The following is a 24,053-nucleotide window of genomic DNA, read 5'->3' on the forward strand; positions in this document are numbered from 1 at the left end:
ACAATTTTTCCTAACAGAGCAGCAACCAGCTCAGCTCCTGATGGCCTGCCCCATGCTCTTTTGATGAGCCACATGCTTTCGGCTTGCAGCAGCATAGACTAATGGCCAAGAAATAAATACATGTTTATCAAATAGCCAAGTAGAAGCTCCATGCAGAGTCCCAGACTCTGCAAGTGGTATCATTTGTGAGCTCTGGGCTCTCCCTGGTTTTCACTAGAAACTGGCATTATTGTCTACGAATAGCAGTGATGTGGCAACAGCAGACACACTTACAATATGTCCCAAGGCATTTACTGCAAAATATTAATACTGAGGGCATGTAACTTTACTTGAAATAATAACTTCAGGGGTGGTGTGCTGGGGTCATTCTGCTGTGATTGGTGAAAGCACAAATACTCACCGTAAACAATTGTGAGAAAAGGTTTTAAGTCAGGATTTACAGCCAGACACCAACACCACTGAGCCATATTTTGACGGGAAATTAATTCCAGAGTCCAGAGGTTAAGCACAGGCTTCATCCTCTTGGGTGGGCATTTGGGCTTGCTTGGCTCCATGGAAAGAAATAAATTTCTGCATTTGAACTATTGAGGGTGAATTAGTTCAGATAACTATTTGAAGTGTCAAATTTCAAGGCAAACCCTTTTGGCTACTATTTCCCCTAATTATGATAATGCACCTCATTTCAGAAAAAGGCCTTTAGAATGGGGAAGAGAATGAGATCTGGATTACAGAATAGTCAATCTAATTTATACTAGAAATGGACTTAAAATAGAGTAATATTCTTTAAAATGGCAGTTTATGTGTAAAACTAGTCCCATATGATTTTACAGGATTGTTTTCCTCTCTTTTAATTCAAGTATATAGAACTTTCAGGGTTTTTTCTATGTAAATACATTGGCATTTTTATATTAATTTTTTTATCCAGTCAAGACCAAATGACAAAGCTTTTGTCCAAAAAGCAATGGGAAGAACAAACTTTTGCCGAGAAAAGAAAAAAGACTTTTGGTACAGAAAAGTAAATTTTTGCATCCTCCTGAGCCCTGACAATTTCAGCAGATTTTGAGCTGGTAGAGACGTGGTACAGCTTCCTAAGGATCAGTGGTGTCCCAAAAGTCAACAACCAGTAAGCAAATCTCTGCTCAGTTTAGGCTTGGGAATTTGAACCAGATCTATGGAATTGAGCTCTCTTAGGTTCTATGTCCCACCTCACATGTACACCATAAAAAGCAGTTAACTGGGCATAAACCATACTGTGCCAGTACAAACACAAAAAGAACATGTGCCTCTGGCAATTGTGAGGACATACTTTAAAAGAACATGTTTGGTTTTTTTTTTTTAAAAGGCAATACATTATTTCAAATTACTTCCAAATTTTTAACTCGTGTCTCTAAAAATAATTTACCCAGTATTTCAAAACTGTAGCTGGAAAGCCAGCCACCAGCAGCAGCTGAGCTCCACCTAGCAGAACAACTATGTTGTCTTCAGAGCGTGATGTCCCAGATGCTGCAAAAAAACCCCAGCACTAACACTGTTGCTTGGGAGGTGTCAGTGGGAGATTAGAAATAATCTCACTCCAGCCCCAAGAAGAGAGCACCACAAGGCAAGGTGTATGACAGGGGTTAAAACTTGTATGTACTGTGATTATAGCAGAGAAACCACTTAAACTTTTGCTCAAACCTGACGCAGCCAAACCATCTGCCTGTCACCCCATAAACATCCCTACACTTCTGTTCCCTTTACGACAAAGGAGTAGAGCTTTTAAGGCACATTTAATAGCCAGCAGCTGTTTGGCTGTCAAATGCCACATCTGGAGAAGCTGTGTGCTGTTAATGTGAACAGAAACAATTAATCTTTAATAGTTTTGCTTAATTTTAAGAATTACACAAGTCACAACAGAAGAGGTGAGTGTTCTTGATGGAAACACACCTGGCTGCTGTGAAAATAAGCCCAAACCAAAAAGTGCCCAGTGGTTAAGTGAAGCTGCACCCATAATCTCTCCTGTCTCAGTGAAGAGAGAAGTAAAGTTGCTGATGCACAGGCATGTAGTGTCTCCCAGTTTCTGACTATTGCCCTCAACAAATACACAGCATGCAAGGAGACAGTGACCAGCTGGCCTGGATTAAATGACACTTGTTACATGGTGCTGCTCCCCTCCAAGCCTGGAGGTTCCTGTCCTTTGGGACTGGGTTTCAATGGTGGCACCTTATGTTTGTCCCCTAAACAGCCTGTATGTCAGGAAAGTAACATCATTCCCCTTTCTCTTGGATCTTCTACTTCATTATACTACCCTAACCATAACTGAATTTCTTCCTGATGGACAGCATTTGGGCTGCGCTCAAACCTCAGGAAAGCCAATTAAATTATTCTCACCAACTTTCTTGAGCTTTTAATGAGCTATGAGTGAGACCCAGATGATGGTCTCTCTAGAGAAGCAGTAATGAAACGTGGTCACCCAGACTCGTCACGCAGGACTTCAGTTCCCTTTCCACTGATGTTCCATATGCAGCTACAGAAATTTTGCCATGAAAATCAATCAAATGGAAAGCTTGGCTAAGCAGAGAAACCAAGTAGCATGTGCCTTCTGAGCAGATGAATTCCCCCACTGAAAAGCACGCATGCAGAAGGCTGGTGGGAGATGGTAGTCAAGTGTTGGAAGAACTGAACACTAAGAGTTAAAAAACAGGAGGCGAGATAAATCTCCATGTTTTGAAGTGCCTGCCCTTTTACTGTGAAGACTCATAACTAGAAAATCTTGTATCCATTTTAAGACACTCTCCTAGCCTTAGTAGGCACCTTTCTGAAATGGTCCCCTTCCCACAGCCCTTTCTGAACTAGCTGCTCACCCCACAGATACAGGTTGAGCACCACAAGTCTATTCAGATCTTACAACTGCTCATGTCTGTTGGAAGCTGTTATTCTGGTGCAATGACACAGCTGATATTTTTAACTATTATACTGTTATAATACAGTTCTTTCTTTTCCCAAATCAGGCATCACCACAAACAGAACAACACCTACACACTGCCCATTTTGCCTCCTAGTTCAGCCTCAGCCATGATGCAGATGTGCTTTACTGACCCACGCTCACAGTTGGGCTGCACCCTCAGAGGAAGACAAGTCCATAATTCGAGTCAGTGTCTCTCACACAGACCTGAGATATTTTCAGTGATCTACTAACAGCACAAGAAGAATAAACAGATGAACACCATTTGGAAACACAGCTGAGAAATGTAACACACAGTAGCTGATGGAGGACAACCCAGCTCTGCTGTCAAGCCAACTGCTTGCCAGCAGTAGCCGTTAAGGCAGCTGAAAGGCAGAGGAAGCTCACTGCAGGCTGCATCACAGGTCCGTGGCTTGAACTGCCAGCAAGTAGCATACAGTTTCACCAGGGATGTCATGGCCAGACAGGAACCTGGTACCTCCCTTTAGGGACAGGCTGTAATCACAGCAGCACAGGCAGCAGATCACACTGTCCAATCAATGGGAAATCCCAGTCCACAAAGGATTTTAAATGCAGTTATTTCACAATAAACCCAGGAAAACTGTTTATTACAGGAAGAAAGAAGGGTAGGGCCTCCTTTCTTACACTTCCCAAACAATCCAGTTACCTTGAAACAATTATTCTTTTTATCTCTCAAATCCACACACTGTACTTAACAATTTTTAAAGCAAACTTAGAGTTTATGTAATTACATTTTATTGGCCAGAAGTTATCTTAATGAATATAGCAGTAATCACTGAAGTACTCAGCACCTGAATTTCCTTAAAGTTTGTTATAACTCAGTCTTAAAAAGGAGTTGACATCATCAGAGCCTCCTTAGAGGTTGTAAGCATAATGTGACTCTCTGTACACCCTACAGTGTCACCTCTTTTACTGGCATTCTCAGTAGAACTAAAAGGTTGTGATAAAGGAAGTGCCCAAAGAGGTTGTGAAATCTCCATACTCAAAGATACCCGAAACTCAGCTGAACAGGCCCTGAGTAACCTGACCTAACTAGCCCTGCTTTGAGCAAGAAGTTGGTCCAGATTCCCTCCAGAGGTTGCTTCCAACCTACATTATTCCCTGTGATTTTTCTCTTCCAAGTACAGATAATTTCCATCTTTTACTTATTTAAACAGAATTGATACAGATCTCCACAGATGAATTAAAGCAGGGGGATAAAAAGTGTTAACCTGGATGTCTGGAAGATCAGTTGAGTGACATATGCAGGAAACACTCAAACACATTTCAACTAACGTAAGATACACTTCTCTTTTTTTAATTAAAAAAAAAAGGTGTTCCATGGAAAATTAAAATAGTTAATACCTTTCCATCTCAACGCACTCACGGGAGCACAATTCTAGATGATCCTCTGCACCTTTATTCTTTCTTTTGAGCTGCTCACTGTGAATCTGTTGGAAAAAGGGAGGGGGGGAAAACCAAACAACCAGGTTTAAAGGGGAAATAGAAAAATTAACAATTTAGGGAGAAAAAAATTAAGTACATGATTACAATGAGGTGAGAAAAAACATGCCTTGCCCGCATGTCTGCTCTCCTCTTCAAATACCATAAAGGGCTGATAAGTGAGCTAAGAATCTACTTCCTCCTTCCCAGCACCATCCTCTCTCAAGTCCACCACTCTGACAGGGACAGCTTTGCAAGGGTGGGAGTAAAACCATGTACCTATGCTAAGGAAAGCAAGAGACCACTGAAATAAAGTGGGAAGCCAACAAGAACGAACCCTGCAATTCATAACCACGTAAGTTCTCAATTACAAGTCACTCTCTTTATTGGTAACATCAAATTCATGTGAAACCATGGCTGAGCATTTTCTAGAAACCATGCTGCTTCATCTATGTGCAGAGTAGAAATTTAAAATGAAAAGTTGCCAGGAGAAGATCTGAGGTGTTTGGCATCCTTTCTCCTCCTCAATTCCCATTCCTACAGGCATTTCACACATTTTAAATGCATCTGGTAATCACTAATTACAAGGATTCTGTTAAAAAATGTCACTGCAATTTTATGTGACATTTGATTCCAACCTGAGTTTTATGAGTGTCTGTTTAATCATAACAAAACCATGACTAAGTATGGAAAGATATTTCAATGGGAGCTACAGACACTGGATCTAATGAGAATTAAACCTTATTTTGAGGTGCCTAACCTTAGCTTTTTTTATTTAGAAATAAAAAACTTGAAAAATGTTGACCTAGAATGAACATTCTTACCCCCACTGAAACATCAAAAAATCAAATTAAATGACTAATGAAATCATAGAACGCTTTGGGTTGGAAAGGACCCTTAAAGGTCATCTAGTCCAAGCCTCCTGCAGTAAGCAGGGACATCTGCAAGCAGATCAGATTGCTCAGAACCCCGTCCAACCTGACCTTGAACATTTCCAGGGATAGAGCACCTACCACCTCTCTGGGCATCGTGGGCCAGTGTTTCACCACCCTCATTGTAAAATATTTCTTTCTTATGCGTGGTCTAAATCTCCCCTCTTTTAGCTTAAAACCATCAACCCTTGTCCTGTTGCAACAAGCCCTGCTAAAACCATTGTCCCCATCTTTCTTACAGGCTCTTTTAAATACTCAAAGGTTGCTATAAGGTTTCTTTGGAGCCTTCTCTTCTCCAGGCTGAACAACCCCAACTCAGCCTTTATGCATAGGACAAAGGAAATCTGATCATTCTTGTCTGAAGACATAAAAAACCCAAAACACATAATTCAGACAGCTGCTCAATCTCTAATTTATCCCATTGGGTTAAACACCTCAGCAGTCTCAGATGCATTTGCCAAGTAAAACCCAGTACTGCAGCCCATGTGCTGAAAATCAGGCCATGTTAAAGGGGTACAGGTGAGATGTTACTGAAAAGAAGCTCCCTATGTTGGTATAATTCATGCAAGAAGGAAAGCAAGCTCTGGAAACCTGATAAGAAAAATAAAGCAGTGAAAAACATTGATTAGGTGAGTCACTTCCTGGGTCTGCAGTTAGAGGATGACAATCCAGTCTTGGGGCCTGCAGGGAAGGGATAATGCACACTCCCTGCTGGAATTTGCTCTGGGGCAGTGTGGACACTCCAGGTTCTCCATGGCCCTGCTCTGCCAAGCTGGGGAAACACATGGAAAGAAACTGCCAAGACAACAGTTCAAATCCTAACCACAGTATGGCCCAGCTGCATGGCAAGCCAGCATAATCAAACAGTTCTCCAGAAATCCTACTACTCACATCTGCTGGGGGGGTGTGTGTGTGTCCCTCCCATGCAGCTTGATACGGTCCACTGTACATATCCCCTGACTCTTAGTCATATGCAGATTTTGCAGTGTATCCTTCAGCGCTCGGCACCTTCCTTCAATGCTTGTCTAAACAAGCCAGCCCAGCTATCAGAAGATAATTTATTAGAGCATGGGAGTATACCCACTCTCTTCTAGCCAGTTCAAGATAAAGGTAAAAGCAGTAAAGTTGCCTACAGTGATAGCTGGCATGGTCCACACAGCTGAGTATGGCCAGGCTGGTGTGGAGAAGCAGCAACTGCCATCTCCTTTGACTTGCCTCCACTGCCTCCCAAACTATTAATGCACAAGGGGCTGTTAGTTCATACTAATGGCTTTGTCTTTCATTTTTTAAGAGTTTCTTGGAAAACCCTGTCAGCTCTGAAAGGCTTCTTTCTTATTACATTTTTTAAGTATTTTTTTATTTTTCACCCAAAAAAGTACACTGCAATGAATCTGACCTGTGCTGCCAGCACAAGTTGTGCTAAATCTCATTCTACGGTTATGAATTTGAACCAAAGAGATGCAGCCAGGTTATTGTACTTGCAAGTTGCTTGTTGCAAGTGCTTGTTACTAAAACAACCATCAGTTTTTACAACTCTAATATGCAATTTAATGCTGCAGGTTTTTATTAGACTAGGCATATTGAAGCCAAGATGGAGAAAAATCAGCTACTTCCAAGAATCCAGGCTCTGCAGAGAATAGGGGGTTATAATGGCCATGTAAAGTGTCGCTCAGAATTACATAAATTTTCAGCTTTCTGTCAAGGCTTTTAAGAACAGGAACACCCTCAAGTATGACAGGATCAGTTTTGCTCACAGATTTGTGGTTTTTCACAAATGAAAATGTGCAAAATTCCTGTGGTGCTTACCCACCAAATTTATCAGTGCTCCAAGCCCTAAGTACTTCCTAGATACACTCAATAGGCCCCCACAAAAAAACACTTTTTGTCACAAGTTCTTATTTGAAGTAATACCAAGTAAGTTTTCCACATTTGGAAAGAAAATTAAAACACGGCTCAAGAATAACAACAAGACTTTCTAATTCTATTAAAATCCTGATTACAACAATGAACTGGAGACAGACATGGCCCTCACCACACTGCAGTTTCAAAACACCATTCAAAATGCATTTCACAATCTTCTGTATTGTAAATGTTAAACCCTGCGCTGCTCTTGGCCTGTTCTTTTTTCTTCTTTCTCCAACTCTAATTCTAAGATTAACATTATCTAATTTTCCCAAATGTCTGCTCATTTGTCCCTGACCTGCTCTGTAATTTGCTTCAGTTGTACCAAAGCAGTATTTTGTAGGAATGCAATGGAAAATGAGTGTCAGAAATCAGACAGCCTTAAAGAGGCAAATAAGGGAAAGGAAAATTTTGGGTTGCTTTTCCTTCCTAGATCAGCTCAATTATTTAATTTTACGGACTACCACCATAGACAGGTATATTGTCACAGTGGAGGGAGCAGAAGATGGGTAGAATGCCAAATATCTGGAAGAAAATATTAGCAAATTCCACATACAAAACAAACCCATGAAGTAGTTACTCTGTTGGTGATAACCAGTTTTGTACTGCAAAAAATCCAGGGCCTATCACAGCCAGGCAGATGTATATTTACATCATTGAAGTATTACCCATATTGCAAAATAGCTCTGAAACAAAGTGGAACATATATAATCATGAACGCTGTTGACAAACAAGGCAGCAGATTACATATCTGTGTGTGGCTATTGTGGAGGAGGAGTGGGAGGGAGAAATGGATTGTTACTGTAAATCTGATCAGAATGGAAGAATCACCAAAGAAATAAAAAAAGCATTTGATGAAAGAGATCCTATGCAACACTTACTGAAACTGATCTGAAACAGAACTAAAGCTTTCAAGATGGTTTTTTTGTTGTGAAGGTCAATCATAAAACACTTCTGTGACTTCCTCCTACCTAGATATTCCCAGGTTTAGTGCTCATAACAGCACCAGAGTGCAAGTACACCCAGCCTTGAACCAGCCATCCCATTACACTATGTCTTCCTGCTTTTTCACCCAGCAGAGAAAATGCGGCTTCAGTCCTCTAACTGCAGCATGAGAAAAAGCCACAGCCAAGCACGGCAAGATCTGTGACTTCTCTCCTCCCCCCATTATTTCCTGATGAAGCACTGAAACTTCAATATTAGACAGTTGCTAACCAAATTTAACATCTGAAGCTTGACTTTTGCCAAAAATGAAGAACAGTTATGTTCCACAGTTCTGTCTTGCCTGATTTAGTTTAGTTTGTATAAAATGAAAGTGGTACCTGCCCTATGTGATGCAGGAAGGTTCAATGCTGAATACTTAAAACCGATCTCACCATTAAGTACAACTCTTCTTGGTTAGGGTAAGAGTACACTCAGAACAGCAACCATCCCAAAGAATTTAATTCACAAAGGCTCTCCCATGAAGCTGTGATATCCACAACCTGAAAAGTAGTTTGCATTTCTTGAGACAATTTCAAACTATGCCTCAACTGAAGTTAAATTAAACCCCAAACCAACAGAAACCCCTCAAAGTGGATCAAACCAAGAAATGGAAATGAGGCGACTGAAGGCTGAACACATTATTGCTACTGAGAACTGAATGCCTGGCTTTGGGCTCACAGCAGATGGGACTCAGGAGAGGCTCTGCACTGTGGGTTCTTTGGCTCCAGTCCAAGAAAGGAAAATGTGCATTGTAATCTCTGCATTTGTTTTGTTGCACTGATGTAGCAGGATGACTTTGCACACACACAGTGCCTGATGTATATGGTTTTGGTCCTACAAGTGCCAGCCCTCCATCACTGGGTGTGTGAAAATGCCTCTGTTGGCAAACACAAACTAGTTTAAGTGGCTGGTACAAAATACTGTTTTAAACTACATGACCTTGTTAAAAAACAATATATTAATTTTTTTTTCTTACATTAAAAGAGAAAGAAAACCAATTCTCAGACATATTTCTGTCTTTGGGAGTCAGCTTATTTAACAATTTCTAAACATCTTTGAATTAGAGATCTTGAGAACTACATCTAAATTTGAGAAAATTATTTCCCAGTGAGCATAAATCCCTTCTTCATGCAAAAATCAGTGGCACAAATGGTACCAAAAAGCAACCACAGTCATGCCCAGGGCTCAGGTGACACCAGCTTCTGCATTTGAGCTTACCATGTCAGTCACTCCACAGACATCTGCACAGATGAGTTTAAAGCATACATGCTAATGTGAAAGGCTACAAAACATAAGCTCAGTGCCAAAAATATCACCACACCTCCTACATGCAAAAGAGTCACATGAGAAGTGACCAGAGGAAGTCGTAAGTATCATCAAGCCATCAAAGCCACACACAACATGCTTCAAAACACCCTCAGCACTTCTCTGGATTCCTGTAGTCACCTTTTCTCTCTCTCTCATCATCAGAGGCCACATTAAAAAAACAACCAACCCACCCAAACCAAAAACACCCTCTAAATATTGTAAGGCTGTGAGTTCAGGAGTTGGGAGATTTAAGCTTTTCTCTTCAGGGGAGGTTTGCAACATAGATGATGTATGGTAACAACCAAAGGTGTCACCTAAAGAAAATCCCCATATTTTCCTTTGTTTCTAAATGCAGCCTGTCACTGATTTTCAGACTCTACACACAGACTCCTCATTTTTAATACACTTAGAAGAGATGTTTTCATTGGACCATGTTAGGTTCAGCTGAAGCCAATTAGTATACACAGGCCTGGTGGCCAAATGCAATGATACTTTGAATGTACCTATTGTATGCAATTTGTATGATAACAAATTGTAGTTAAGAGAATACAAATTAGTTCCAATAAAAGTATAAAATATGTTGATAAAATAAATCCCTCAACAATAAATATCTTTTATTTGCTTAAAATTAATTTATCAAGCAACCACAGATCTATCAAATACCCAGAAGTTTTACAAGTGTATAGATCTTCACCAAACCAGTTGCTAGAAAGGCATATATTTAATGGAATAGCACTGCATAAACCTTTCCAATCGTATTTTCTCATGGTCTGAACCCAGCTTTAATCAACATGACAAATTACTTGGAGATGGGCAAGATGAAAAGGAAATACTTAGGTATTTGTTTTACTGCATAATTTGAAGCTGACATTTTTTAAAGTCTATTATTATTCACTGCCAAAGTCTGAACAGGAAACTTTCCAAGAGATAAACACAGAAATGAAAAGGAAAAATGCTTCAGGACGAAAGCAAGGTTATCATAGGACAGTCATTGACAGCGCCCAAGGTAGTGTTTCTGAGCAGTTTTTAATGGAGATCTCACTACAATGAAACTGTGGTGTTTGGGTAGGAAAGAGAAATGATGGAACCCTCCTGTGCAGTTCAAGCCAAGGGAGAAAATATTTAGGATCCACCAGCCACAATGACTTTGTAATCAAGTCTCTGCACTACAAGGAGGTAGCATAGTTACAGTTCCAAGTGGTCTGAGTGGTCTCCAAGCACATGGCTGGGAAAGAAGCAAGGCTGTGAGAATAGTACTCAAGATATAGACAAACCTACCTATGAAACATTGTGCAACTAAAAAAACCTGTAAGTTTAACAATGAGAAGGTAAGAAAGACCAGCTTTAGATGAAGAATGCAATTCTGTTCTATTTAAGTTTCATGTTCTCCAGACAAGCCTATAAATTCCAGGATTAAAAAAAAACCCAGACAAAACCTCAAAGAAACAAAAACCTGACACCAAAACAAATCTTAAAAAAAAAAAAAAAAAAAAAAGTGGGGGGGGAAGGGAAGGGGGGGATTTTAAAAAAAAAAAAAAAAAAGAGCAGCCCAGAGAAAGGTAGGGAAAGGTAGGAATCATCTAACAAGCCAGTTGTGGAAAACCTTTGGCACTGCTTGGCTAGCAGGAATACAAGTCCTAAGCAACTCAAAAATGTATGTTGCTTTCCATACAGTTTGGCATGCCCACACTTCTGGAAATGTGGTACCACCGCTGATGGAAACCGGGACTCTGCTTGCAGAATATCATGGTGTACTAAGAATCCAGAAGCAATTCAGGCAAAGATGACCCTTTAAGAAGCTCATCATACAGGCTTCTAAATGGGTCGTTGTGAGCATTTTGTAATCCTCATAGGTCTACTGACAATTTCTGCTTCATTTTGAGAGCAGGAAGGTAGAGCGGTTTGGAGTTCCTCCAGCTGCCCTCTGGCAACAAACTATGCTGGCTCTGAAAACAGAATGTTTGCTTTTCACTACCATGGATAGAAGTACTGCAGCTTTATGTTGTTTTATCAAAGAACTAATTTAAACATGGAGAGCAAAAAGCTCAAGCATGTTTGTTTTCTTCTACATCTTCACAAACCTCATCCTCATGAGACATGGAATTAATGCCAATTTACAGCAACAATACAAGCGAAATACCATCCAGCTCTGAGCCCTAGTCTGCCCTGAAATGCTGTGTGGATTACAGTGAACACTTTACAGCAGATGTAGATTAAGGGCCTGTCTTCTGTTGACTGACTCAGCTAAGGGAATCCTGTCCCTGCCCTAGTCAAAGTCAGGAACATCCCAAACTCTACAGAACAGATAAAGCTTCCAATGGTCTCAGCAGAAGCATTATCCAAGGACAGAAGATGCGTCAAACCCAGGACAGATACATTGAATCTCTGAATCACTAAATTTACCCAAAAATAACCATTTGACACAGTGTCAATACTCTGTATGACAGCAATCCTTCACTACTCCCACACCTTTCACTGTCCAGCTTTATGCAAGAAAAGAAAGTAAAACACTGATATAAATAGTCTATATAAAAATTGTGAAGAAATCAAACCATTAGAAAATAAACCTCAAACTTTTAAAATACCAAGTTTGGGATTTAAGGTCTCTTTGATATATGACAAGGGAAAAGAAGAACATGACTTCACTCTGAGGCTAGGCAGAGATCCACTGGTAGGAGCTTCAAATTAATGCACATTACTCACCATATTTAGGGAAGGTGTTCGTCTCTGTGCTGCCGGGTTAGGACGTACTAGTCTCAATAAAGGCTCTCTGAATCAAATGAGAACTAAGTGGTTTGTAGGCAAGTACGTATGTGTGTATATATATCTCTCTCTCTCTCTCAAGGTTGAACCTATACCCCAGGCTTAGGGAAACCCCTTTCTTAAAGTCATTCTAACTTTGAGAGCATATTCATAGCTCTCAAACAAACACAGCCCACACAGACCTAATTGAAAGCACTGCTTGTAAGAGACCACAGAGGATTCCCTCTCGTTCTTCAGATTACCATGGAACAGTGACACAATGGTACACCCACACAAAAGCTGCTCTGTGGGAAAAGCAGCTGTCAAGCATGGTGGAAAAGTTGCATCAACTCAAAAGATACAGAACATAAATACTCCTGTAGAAGTAGAATAATTTACCGTAAGGGGCAGATAGGTTAGAGACTCATTTCTAGGAATGCATTTTAATTAGAATTCATTCTAAAGGTTTCCCTATAGAATCAGTGCTCAATTCAATCAGCTACGGTATCCTCAGAAGTGACATTCAGCTCTGCCCCTGACCAGAAACACTACATGATCATATCTGATTGTCTCTCTGATGAAGTGGCTGTAGAGAGGTGAAGACTGCAGAAACGTTTTCCCTCCACCCACACAAGAAGTGATGAAGCATTTTCAGAGCATACTATTCATTTCAGGCTATAGGCCACTGCACACAGGAGTTGATTAATGAAGGTTCACAGGTATAAAAATTAACACTGTTGCACTGTTATCTAGAAGTGAAAGATTGACAACATCTATGTTCAGAAAAAAAATTCATCTTCAAGACTGATTCTTCTATCAGTTTCAGTTTTGGTAACAAAGCCTGTGCAGTTCTGCACCAAGGAGCAGAAACCATTCTGACATTTTTAGGAGACTCCTGTTTTCTTCTGGATTGGCAACACTATTGCTAGAACTGCTCTGAGAGCATTTCCACCCTCCCAGCACAAGTATCACAGCTGCTCAGTAAAGTGGATCTTTTTCTGTCAGACTATGTTTCTCACTGCTTCTCACAGGCAACACAGACAGTAATCATTTGAAAAACCAACATTCACTTCACTGCACTTTTGTTGACATTAAACTTTTCTGGAGGCATTTGCAATTATAGCAGAGGAAACAACAGGCCAGGGTCAGGATGTGGAAGATCAAGGTTCAACTTTTTCCCCTGCCTTTCCCTGAGGGGAGTTTAACTGTGTTTGTACCTCCTGGATAAATGCTTTTAACCACTGGACTTGCAGATGATTTTGAATGAAGCATTTACTGTTACTTTGTTGGAAGACAATGTCAATAATAATCAATACCAATATCCAAGTCTTTTTAATGTCAAAAGCTAATGGCTGTACTCAGTCCTACTTTAGTCCACTAAATAATACCAGGTTTGCAATGAAAATTCACACAATAAAATCAGCTAACATATTTTAGGATCTGTAGAACCACATGTTGGTCACAGAATGACAGAATTATAGGGATTGGAAGAGAACCTCTGGAGGTCATCTAGTCCAACCTTCCTGCCAGAGCAGGTTGCACAGGATGGCATCTAAGCAGGTTTGAAATTACTCCAAAGATGGAGACTCCAGAACCGCTCTGGGCAGCCTTTTCCAGTGGGAACCCACAGCAAGGCCTGACCCAGCACTGCAGCAGGGCTGACTGTTCCTGTGATGTCAAACCCAGCCCAGCTTTGCTCTCCTTAATGCCTACTGCAAATTCAAGAGTTACACCTGCAAAACAGTACCTCCAGGTCATTCTACCCAGCACACGCAGATGTGCACAGCACATGCCTGGCATGTGGCTGGTGTGTGGGCAGCACAGGTGTATCCTTCCAGCTCCTTCTGCAGATGTGCTGGGCTGAAACATCTCCTCACACTGAAACCCTGTAAACCTGGAGGACCTATCTGAAGCAAGCAGAGCTTAGACTATGGTAGAACACAATCAAAACTCATCAAAGGTTTCTGTATATCTTAGGGAACTGATCAGGTTGAACTTTGCTTATCTCAGCTTCAATCTGTGATGGTGAAACTGAGTACAAGAGAAGCCTAAGGCCTGAATGAAAACCAGCAAAAGCTCAGTAGCAAACTGCTAAAGCACTGTCTCAGAAGTCAGGCAGCACATAGTCCAAGGAAATGGAAGCCAAGACACACACCTCTGAGAAGAAATGCTTTTTCCACTGGGTGAGTAACAAGGAGTAGCATTACTTCTCCTCATCAATGCATTCACACAGTACAGCGAATTTAGCCGTCTATGGTTTTGGCTTGCACTGCACTCAAACACAGCTTTTGGCTTTGGACATGCTTAATTTCTGTGGGACCAGAAATAGTTAGAGGGGTTGTTGTTGTTCATGTTATCATCTGTCAGCTCAGCAACAATAATGGGGCTAAATTAAAACCTCCCATGTGTGCTGTTACTAGGTTTAATATGCATCACCTGGGCAACTGCACCACTGTGGCTGCTGCCAGGGAGAGGGTAGGAATAATCAGACTTCTCATCCAGGAGAGAAAGCCACAATTGTTAAGCCTTTACAGTCAGGTGCCTTCTTATATGGAAGGCTGCGTGCCATCCCATGAGTTAAGAGAAGTGACCAAAGCTGCCCATTTTATTCAGAGAATACGTCAAGAAACAAATGAAAATGCTCAAACGTTTTAACTGGAGTGATTCCGAGCCGCACACATTTACTGTCATGCTGGCGATTTCTAGTGCCTCAATACAGCCATGCCAAGCACGCGTCTGGAGGTACATGGGGTTCTGTCTGCTGCAGCAACAGCTGCCTTCTACAGACGCTAAGTGGGAACAGCATCCTTGCTACTTCCAGAGAAGTGGAGATGAAAACATGGGCTCTTCATTTCTTGTTAACACCAGCTTGACAGCCACCATGACTCAAACAACTGTATTAAGTCATGTAAATGCTAGTGGTATGAAAATAATGACATTTTCATCACAGCAAAGTGGGCTCAACAAAATGTTTTGTGGAGGCAGAGAATAGCAGTTAATGGAAAAGTTGAAGGGGGAACCCTTTCTCTTAACCTCCAGTGGAAAATTGTGGGGGTACAGCAGAAATCACTTAGGTGTCTTTTTACCTGACCTTGCCATTCCCCCATTCAGAAGAGGAAAACCCCCTTTGGCTACACCATACCTAAGTGAATAATAAAAGTTTCATTGCTTCTTATGCAGACCCAAGCCACTTGTCTAGACAAAGTCCAGATTGGATGAGTGCCATTCAAATTATTTTATTGATCACTGAAGAACTTTTTGTTTAGGGGCTTTCCATAGGGGAAAAATAAGGAAATGAGTTAGAAAAAATGTAATATAATGCAAAGACAGCAGCTTAAAGCATAGGATCCTGGGTGACTTGTAAAGGGCTTAATTGCCATGTAAGCATTATTCAGGAGAGAAAAGACCCTTACAAGGAAGAAAAGAGAATAATAGTAATTTTTAAAAAAACACACAAATTTGGAAGTGCTCAAAACACTCTGGGACTCCAGTATTCTGGAGAGGAAGCTGAAGATAGATTTGCTGTCCAGGAAGTTTCTGAGATTTAAGCTTATAATCTGATATAGCACTTTAGGGCATGAGGAATTCATTCTGCTGAAATAAGGCAGCCTGGTGTTCTCAGCACAAGAGGTACTCTCTGGCTGCCTACAGCTGTCCTCTTTTTGGTGCATGAATGAGAACTGCTCCCACGCACTTATCTTTGTGTCAAATACTCTTTTCTGCTTCACTCAGAAATAGCTTGACCACTATCCTGTGTTTAATTTATCTATTTCTTAAACAGGTTCAAGAAGTAATGATATGAGACAGTCTCAGCTGACAGGTTTTAGAGGTAAATTAAATAAAGCTTAGGGTACCTCTATCCACACTTCATACAGAATTGAAATAGATTTCTGTGCTCACACAAATTATTTCCCCAGGAAGGAGGATACTGTTACCCAGTTCTACCCTCAATTTTACTGAGCTGCTTTGTTTTCAGTTTGGATTCAAACAGTTTTTGCCTGAGATGTACTGAAACTCAAGGTACTTTCCACTCATTTTGCTCCTGCTCCCTGTGTGGCTTACTTCTTAGCCAGAAGTGAAAGACCACCCACAACAAATTCTCCCTTCCTTACAAAAAAATCAGAAGTGCCACAACTCCTTTATTAGGTCTTAGATGGAGATTCAATCAATTCCTTATTACTAGTCAGCTACATTCTTACACTATTTCACTGGATTTTCTTGAAGATGCTCATGAATTTGACATGATAGCAAGTATGAAAACAGATTTTACAGCAGGCCAACAGCAGGTTCCAGCAGTGCATCACTTGCATCACATTTGGCAATTCCACAAACATTAAGTATGCAGCTTAGTGTGAAGGAAGCCTGACTAAAAGTCTTCTCTTTTTCTGGCCAGTAAGGCCACCTCTTTTTCAAGTTGATTGCACAAACATCAGTTTCTACCACCACTACTACTACTACTACTTGTTATTATTACTGAAATACTGTAGTGTTTAAATTCTGATCCAAAGTGGAATTAAATCTAATTTTAGGTAATGAAAGGTCCATGAAAGGACTTTCTCCTTCCTCATAAGCTTTAGAAAGATTTCTTTCCTAGCTATACATAGTTTAACCTGCTTGCTAAATACCAAGAGAGAAAAGTAAACCTTAAACCATTGCTAAGTTTCCTACTCTATATATAGTCAGTGAAATTTTAGACCAACTTCTAGTGGTTTGACAGAAATACAACAGTGCAGAAATACAACAATCTCATGGAGGCAGATCGTTTCAGATGAGGCAAAGCATTTTCACCCATATTCAAGACTGCTGAAACTGCATGTTGCAGACACTTTTCTGCCTTTCCTATTTCTTGGATAAGGTACAACAGTAAGATCAGGTAGAGAGTCTAGAGGACTTCTCTATCTTATAGTACTACAAAGAGTAAAGAGCTTTCTCAAAAAGATGATCTACCACAAAACTAAGCACCACTGGAAGTTGATGGTCATGGTAGGAAAACAATGGAATGATACTTAATAAGGTAATTCATAATAACATAAACCAGTATTGTACAGAAAAACCATGCACTTGAAGAGCAAGCTTAGCCCACCTTTGTCAGCTACCACCACTATTACAGCTTGTAAATTCTCAACTGAGCGGAGGAGCTACAAGAGCCTGAGTTAAAATTGAAAGGAAAAAGGGTGACACCTGATGTACCCAGTGAGAGGTAGTGTTCTCCATCAGCACAGGTGGCTGAACAGGTAAAAAGGGCTTTGCCTGGGTTTGCAGATGATCAAGGGCAAACAGGGGAAGTGAGGGCATCTCATAAAAGGTATCCTGGTTGTTAGTACACAAGAAGAAAGGCAGTTCAGAGAAGACAGTGGTGAGGAGTGAAACATCTACTACATTTGAGATCAGAATTCTGTTCTTTGTCAGCTTCTCTGGAGGATCTGATGACCTTTCCACTACAACTAATATTCATTGTAACACTGAAGCAGAAGTTCCTTCCTCCTCATATAAAACATGAATCTAATTTTCCCTTTTTGCAAAATCAAGAATAATATCTGCATATAACTTTGCTATGCAGTTGTGCAAGACATACATCTGTGAGGCAAAGCTAAGAACATTAGATGGAGAATTCTCTTCTTGTTAGAAACCAGATCCAAGTATTTCCAGCATAGCTCTCCATCACTTAAGCACACAGGCACACACACAAGCTCTGTAAAGGCCAACTTTCCTATATATCATCCTACAAGAAAACTGCCTTGGAGCTGTTTCCTGTTACCAAAAGAAAGGACTATAAAAATGAAGGAACTCCTGATCTCAGGCTGCTAGTTCCACCTCACATGACCTTGGTTTTATGGAAATTGTCCCCCTGTGTTATTCAAATTGTACTCATAAAACGTAGATAGAGGCAGTGCACAGGCATTGGGGAACAATCAAGAAAAATGTAAAAATTCTTTGAACAGTTAAGAAAAGCATCTTTAAAATGATTCATTTTTATAAATGTCAGGAAAAGCCATTTGCTGCATTAGAGATAAGGTATTTTTTTTCCTTTTTATTTTCCTCTTGAAAAGAAGGAGGGGGGGAAGGAAGATAAAAAACAGACAACAAAGGAAAATATTTTTTTAAATAAAAAAAAAAATAAATTATGTGCTTGGGGCACTAGGATTCTGTAGCAAACACACAGCAATACTTCCCTTTTGTACTTTCCTGGCAATTAAAACCTAGAAAAATGATTAAGCTTATTTATAAAGTAAGGATATACCTATCTACCTAATACTTATAACCTTAATCTAAGCATTCACAGGACCTCTTTGTGCATCCTACTTGTAAGGAAGCCTGAAACCACAGTAGGGAGCCAGTGAGTCTGATAAATACTCCATTACTACCTGTAAATAAACCTGTAATGTTTGCAAGCATTCTAGTTTAATTCAACCTAATTACCTAAAAAAAGCATACCTGGCACTTGCAGACTGAAGATGGACACTGAAAAGCAATTCAATACATGCAAGAGGATTAGTCAGACAAAGCATTCTACCACAGGAGAAAAATAACAATGTTCATACAAATGAAAAGAAAATACCTGATTATTAGCAGTTCCCAGTCTAGTCAAAGTGCCACGGTGACATTAATTGCCTGTGTAGAGATCTCACTACATAAATGAGGTGCTCTTTTCAAAATTTCCACAAGATACATGGAAGCTTTTCAGAAGTAAGAAAAGCACTCAGGTCCAAATTTTCCAAACTGGTCAAACTCCATGCTATGTACATAAACACCATAAGGACCTGTCAAGACCAGAGTCAACCAGTCAGCTCCCAGTAGCCACATCAGGTTCAGGCTTGGGTCCAAGCCAGACCACAGTTGCAGACTTCCAACCTGACTCCTGTGAAGAACCAGCCTGGGCCACCATGCTACCAGTTCACACAAATGTCTCCATTCCACAGCCAGGCTCCTGGACTCTGGGGACACGGACAAGCCAGTCCACTCAAACCTGGCTTTGGCCCACCCCCAGACCATGTAAGTGTTGCACAGCACAAGGTGAGACAAGCCTGCACTGCTGGACCCTGAGACACCCTCACCTGCCCTGGTCTGCAGCATTTGCAGGCCAGCCCAGCTCCTTTGGTCCTGTTACGCTCAGAGTGTGGCAACTAAGCCAGCTAGGCACTTTAGGGCATCAGTATAAGATTCTGAGTCTTTAGGACCTAAATACCTTTATAGAAAAGTAAACCTAAAAGCATTTTAAGGGTTGAGAGATGGAACTGGCTATGTTCCCATTCACAGACATTGCTCATACTGTTGCAAAATGATTGCCTCCTAAGGTCACTGGTTAAGAACAAGGCCCCTTAAAAGGATTCTTCCTAAGGAAATCCCCTCACCTTCAGTTCAAAGTATCTTTTAAACATTCTTTCTCTTAAAGCATTAGTCAAAGGCTATGGGAAATTGTGTATCTTTGTGGCTTTGATTAACTTATTTCCTTTACAGCAATATGCTGTAAAAGCAACTCTTTAAATCCAACTCTAACCATGAAGCCTTCAGCAAGTTCATGGTCCTTTTCAATATACAAGCACTGCCTTACATATCTTAATGTTGAAGACACTGATACAAACTGCTTTTAAAAGCTGCCTTTTGTGGACTGGGGTTATTCCTAGTAAAATGGGAATTGCTGAGTTCTGTTTAAATGACTGGTAAAAAAAAATATCAAACAGAAATGGACAAGAAAAAAGAAATTGTAAAGAAGACTTTCAGAGTCCAGAAGCAGCAGAGAACAAGTTGTCTCACCTGGTGTTGAGTGCAGAGGTAGCTGTCACCAGCAGAATGGGGAAGAATGGATTACAGCTTCCAGAAGCTCTCAGGTAAACTCTGAAAATAAGGAAGGAAATGCAGATCTGATATGAGGAGCAAATTAAGTGTTCAGAAAATATAACTGGGCTGCCTGCACACTTCTGTGGATATGAGAGGGCAAGACCAAATGCCACTGCAAATTGAAATTTCCATCTCCTGTGTGCACAGGGAGATTTGAAATGTAATCAAAAGTCCAATACAAGAGTTGCAGCAGCTATGCCAGACAAAAGAAAGTCATAGATGAAGGTTTCAGAAGACTGCAGCTTAAAGCAGCAGGAGCTAAACCGGCAGTAACACAAACATGAGAATAGTCAGATTTATAATGAAAGAAAGAAACATGAAGCAATCTTCCACGATCCATACATATACAAACAAAAAGGTCAAACCTTCTTTCTAAATAAATCTTAATACTCATCACTGGGAACACACAAACATGTTTTAGGGGTGGTTTTTCTCTTTCTTTTCTTTTTATTAGCAGAACTTCAGAGATACATAACTGCTGAATAATATTTTCAGTGTGAGACTGGTTTTCATCCATTAAACTTTTCAACTGCTTACTTCTTACTGGAATTGCCATTAATCCCCCATTTAATAAACAAAACTAGAAACAACACTGCTTGCTTACCCCACAACTCCCCAAACACTTTTCTGTTTTAAACTGCAATCTACGCAATGGAACAGGATTATACTTTAGCAATAATATGATTTTATAGGTGGAATCCCCTTCAGCTTGAAGTAAACAGCAGCAGTGACTCATTACAAGGCATTCAAAGAAGGGGATTTCCTACTGAAGTAAAACATTACAGAAACAAAAATTAGCTAAGATCACAGCAAAGAGGGAGCCCCAAGGATCCACTCAGGAGGCACTATGATTACAGAACACTAGAAATGGCTTTATTTCAGCTAGAGGTGCATGATCCCAACTGGGTTTGTTATTCTAAAACTGAAACTAGAAGACACGATAAATGCGAGCCCTCGCTCTGAAAACCAGCTGAGCCCACGCAAGGCTGCTTTCATCAGTGAGCAGCAGTTTTGTAGTTTTCACTTCACCCTAGCTTCTGGTCGAGACAGAACCATGGTATCATCACCTACAATATTACATCTGACAGAGAACCAAGCTTTAGTTTAACTGTTGCAGACAACAGTGAAACTTGTTATCAAGAAGCAAGCGTTACCCAATACCTGGGCTCATTCCATGAGTCAGAGTGGAGCACCCTACTGCTTTCAGTAAGTATGAAGGTCACTTTTGCAGCTACTTTTTCTAGTAAAGATAAACTCCCACTCGGTGAAAGCAGGATGGTTACAAACTAGGTGGGCTGTTTCATGTGTAGGCTCTGTGAACAGGGGACACTTTCTGCCTTTACACTAGGTGGCTGTCCAATGCACAAGATTCTCACAGAGCACTGTTGTACCAGTAGGTTTGCATTGCCATCACATCAGCAGGCAGAGGATAAAACCTGGGACTGTTCTGCCACTGAGCCACTGTGCTATCTCACCAAATCAAATCATCTGTCTACTACTGTCCAGAAAGTGTGAAACAATTGCACAGCTTAATGCTCCCACTGGAATTGGTCCTCAAAAACAAGGTATTACTGCTGATCAAGTATAGTTGTAGTTAGGCAGCAACTTGTTACTGAGTTCAGCTACATAGGTTGTACTTCTTCAGTACAAAGAGATGGAAACAGGAGGCAATACCAGAAAGTTAATCTGTGTTCTGCCTCTGCTATCAGCACACAACCAAACCAGCAAGAAATTGAACAATTCAAGTATCTTACTTTCAAATGCCAGGCATAGAAAGCTACAGGTAAGTGGGCAGTGTGAATATACATTAATTAAAAAGAAAGCAGTATGAGAGGTATCAAACAGCTTCATTTCTCCACAGCAGCTGCAGTAGAACTGGCCAACACATCCACCAACTTGTGATACCTTAGTGATTATATAAATTAGAAGTCAAACTTACCCCTTTGTAAAACCATTATACTTTCATAGAAGCATTTGGTGGATGGCTTTTGAATAGAACAAGTCCTCTGGATTGACTTCTAGAATCAAGTACTATTGACCCTTTTTTACTGCTCTCAAATGGTCCAATGCTTGCATCTAGAGAAAAGACATGGAAAACAAAGAAAAGTTTAAGTGGAATCGAAGGCATCAATTTAAGGACTAACTCCACAGAAACAAAGAGGCCTGAGGTGGCCGAGGAAGTAAGAGGTGGCTGAGGAAGTGAGATGGAGAATGCCAGGGGCACAAGGCACGCAAAGGAAGAAAAGGTTGTGTGTTTATAGAAAGCAAAAAACAGTAATCAGTAGAGCTGTGTTATGCTGAAGAGAATCCATAGAATTTTCTTGAAGTCTCTAATTCTTTTTCAGTCAGTGAAGGATTAAGCTAAATTTACATTCATTACATTTATATGCAGGCAGACAAAATATTCCGCTGGGCAAGAAAGAAACAGTAAATCGTTTTCAAATATCTTTTCTGTCTTCTTTTCCAATCTCTTGTCTTCAAACAATTTATCTTGCTCCAACTCCCCCACTACAGTCCCCTTGCCTAAAGGCCTGGCAATAAAGCTGGGTGACAATCTTCTAAAAACTGCTCTATTTGAAAATGGGAATCCATTAAACCAATAACTCTCCTGCTGAAACATACCAATTACAACAGACATTTTATTGGGTGCAGAATTCATTTTCTGGTGAAAATGAAAATGGAACAAATTCTGGGCCAAAGGGACTGAGCAGGACATACAACCACTGGCTTCACATCAATCAATATGCATAACTCCAGCACACTAGCTAGAGAGCAGCTACCCTTTCTTGAAGGTCTCTTCCAACATGGTCTATTCTATTCTAGTCTACTCTATTCTATTCGCCCCACAGAACCCACTTATTTCAGATGCACTACATGTGTCACAATTTCCTGAGAATATGTTATTAGAAGACCAGTCTAATTTGACGTCTTGTTGACACAGTAGCTGGGTGTGCATTGTGAATTTGCTTTAAATGACTTCATCCTTTCACCTTATGAAAAAAAAAAAATTAAAACAACAAAACCAAAACAAACCTCTGTGTCAAAAATCAAAAGCAAGGAGGCTGTTTACAGAGCTTGCTCTTTACCTGTTGTTTGTGAATGATCAGTGTTTTGGTACTTTTTTTTTATACAATTGTGAAAAATCAATAGCTGGGTGCAGAAGTTTAAGCATACCCCACTTGGGCAACTCATTGCCCAACAAGCTTTCAGTTTATTTCTCCCTCAGATGATTCCCTGAAATATCCCACGAGGTGTCACTAGAGATGCACCAGCCACAAATCAAATCCTACTCCCCTATTCTTTGCTTCCCTGTTTTGTCAAGCCTAATACAGACAATACAGAAAACATGAAAAGAAAGAGCTGACATTTGAGCAGAAGTGTGCTAATGCAGCACTATCCTTAAAGTTTATGCCTATTAAACAGCTAGATGATAATTTGAACAGTCAGTTAACCAAGTGCACTCATATCAATGGGAAATGTAACTTCAGGCATCAATTTTAAATGAACCAGCTTGAAAATGCTGGGATGGGTTTTAAATTTTACATAGTGGGAGTTGGCAGGAGATGTGCTGCCCCCCCTTTTCAGACTCCTAATAAAGACAGAGGACCAAAATCAATCATCAGCTCTGCCTCAGTTCCACACTGATACCAGGACAGATGCTTTCCCCATTTTAGTTTATTTTAATAATTTATGGGTTTATACTCACCTTTTACCAATCACATCTACCCCTGAAAGCTACACAGTTGTTTTGCAAATATCTGTTCTCAGAGACATGATGGCATGCTCATAACCTCATTTACAGTTACCCCTCAAGGCCCTTTCTATTGAATACAATATGAACAAAGTTTGAATTCAAAACTACTTTGTTGGATAAAAACACTCCCCCTTCCACTTCTCTCTACCTTATGTCAAGAAAGGGAAATGTGAAATCACATGTCACTTGAGATAAGGATTAATTA

The 24,053-nt window shown here is 40.4% G+C and overlaps 1 protein-coding gene across 2 annotated transcripts in view; it reads right to left on the reverse strand.

The window, feature by feature from the left end:
- TNIP3 (TNFAIP3 interacting protein 3) overlaps window positions 1–24,053 on the reverse strand; it is a 72,046-nt gene that overhangs the window by 43,623 nt on the left and 4,370 nt on the right. Inside the window, exons 4-7 of one of the 2 annotated variants that reach the window (XM_068153961.1) lie at window positions 22,034–22,170; window positions 20,011–20,091; window positions 18,815–19,016; window positions 4,310–4,395 (exon numbers count right to left, since the gene is read on the reverse strand). In XM_068153961.1, coding sequence (XP_068010062.1) covers window positions 4,310–4,317 — 8 coding nt within the window. In that variant the 5' untranslated portion in view covers window positions 4,318–4,395; window positions 18,815–19,016; window positions 20,011–20,091; window positions 22,034–22,170. Of the gene's footprint in view, window positions 1–4,309; window positions 4,396–12,216; window positions 12,254–18,814; window positions 19,017–20,010; window positions 20,092–22,033; window positions 22,171–24,053 lie in introns of those variants that run through there. The other variant, XM_068153959.1, reaches the window with a different exon arrangement.

Source organism: Melanerpes formicivorus, unplaced genomic scaffold (genome assembly GCF_026170545.1).
Source record: "Melanerpes formicivorus ecotype bairdi unplaced genomic scaffold, bMelFor1.0.p_v2 SCAF_27, whole genome shotgun sequence".
NCBI classification, from domain to species: Eukaryota; Metazoa; Chordata; class Aves; order Piciformes; family Picidae; genus Melanerpes; species Melanerpes formicivorus.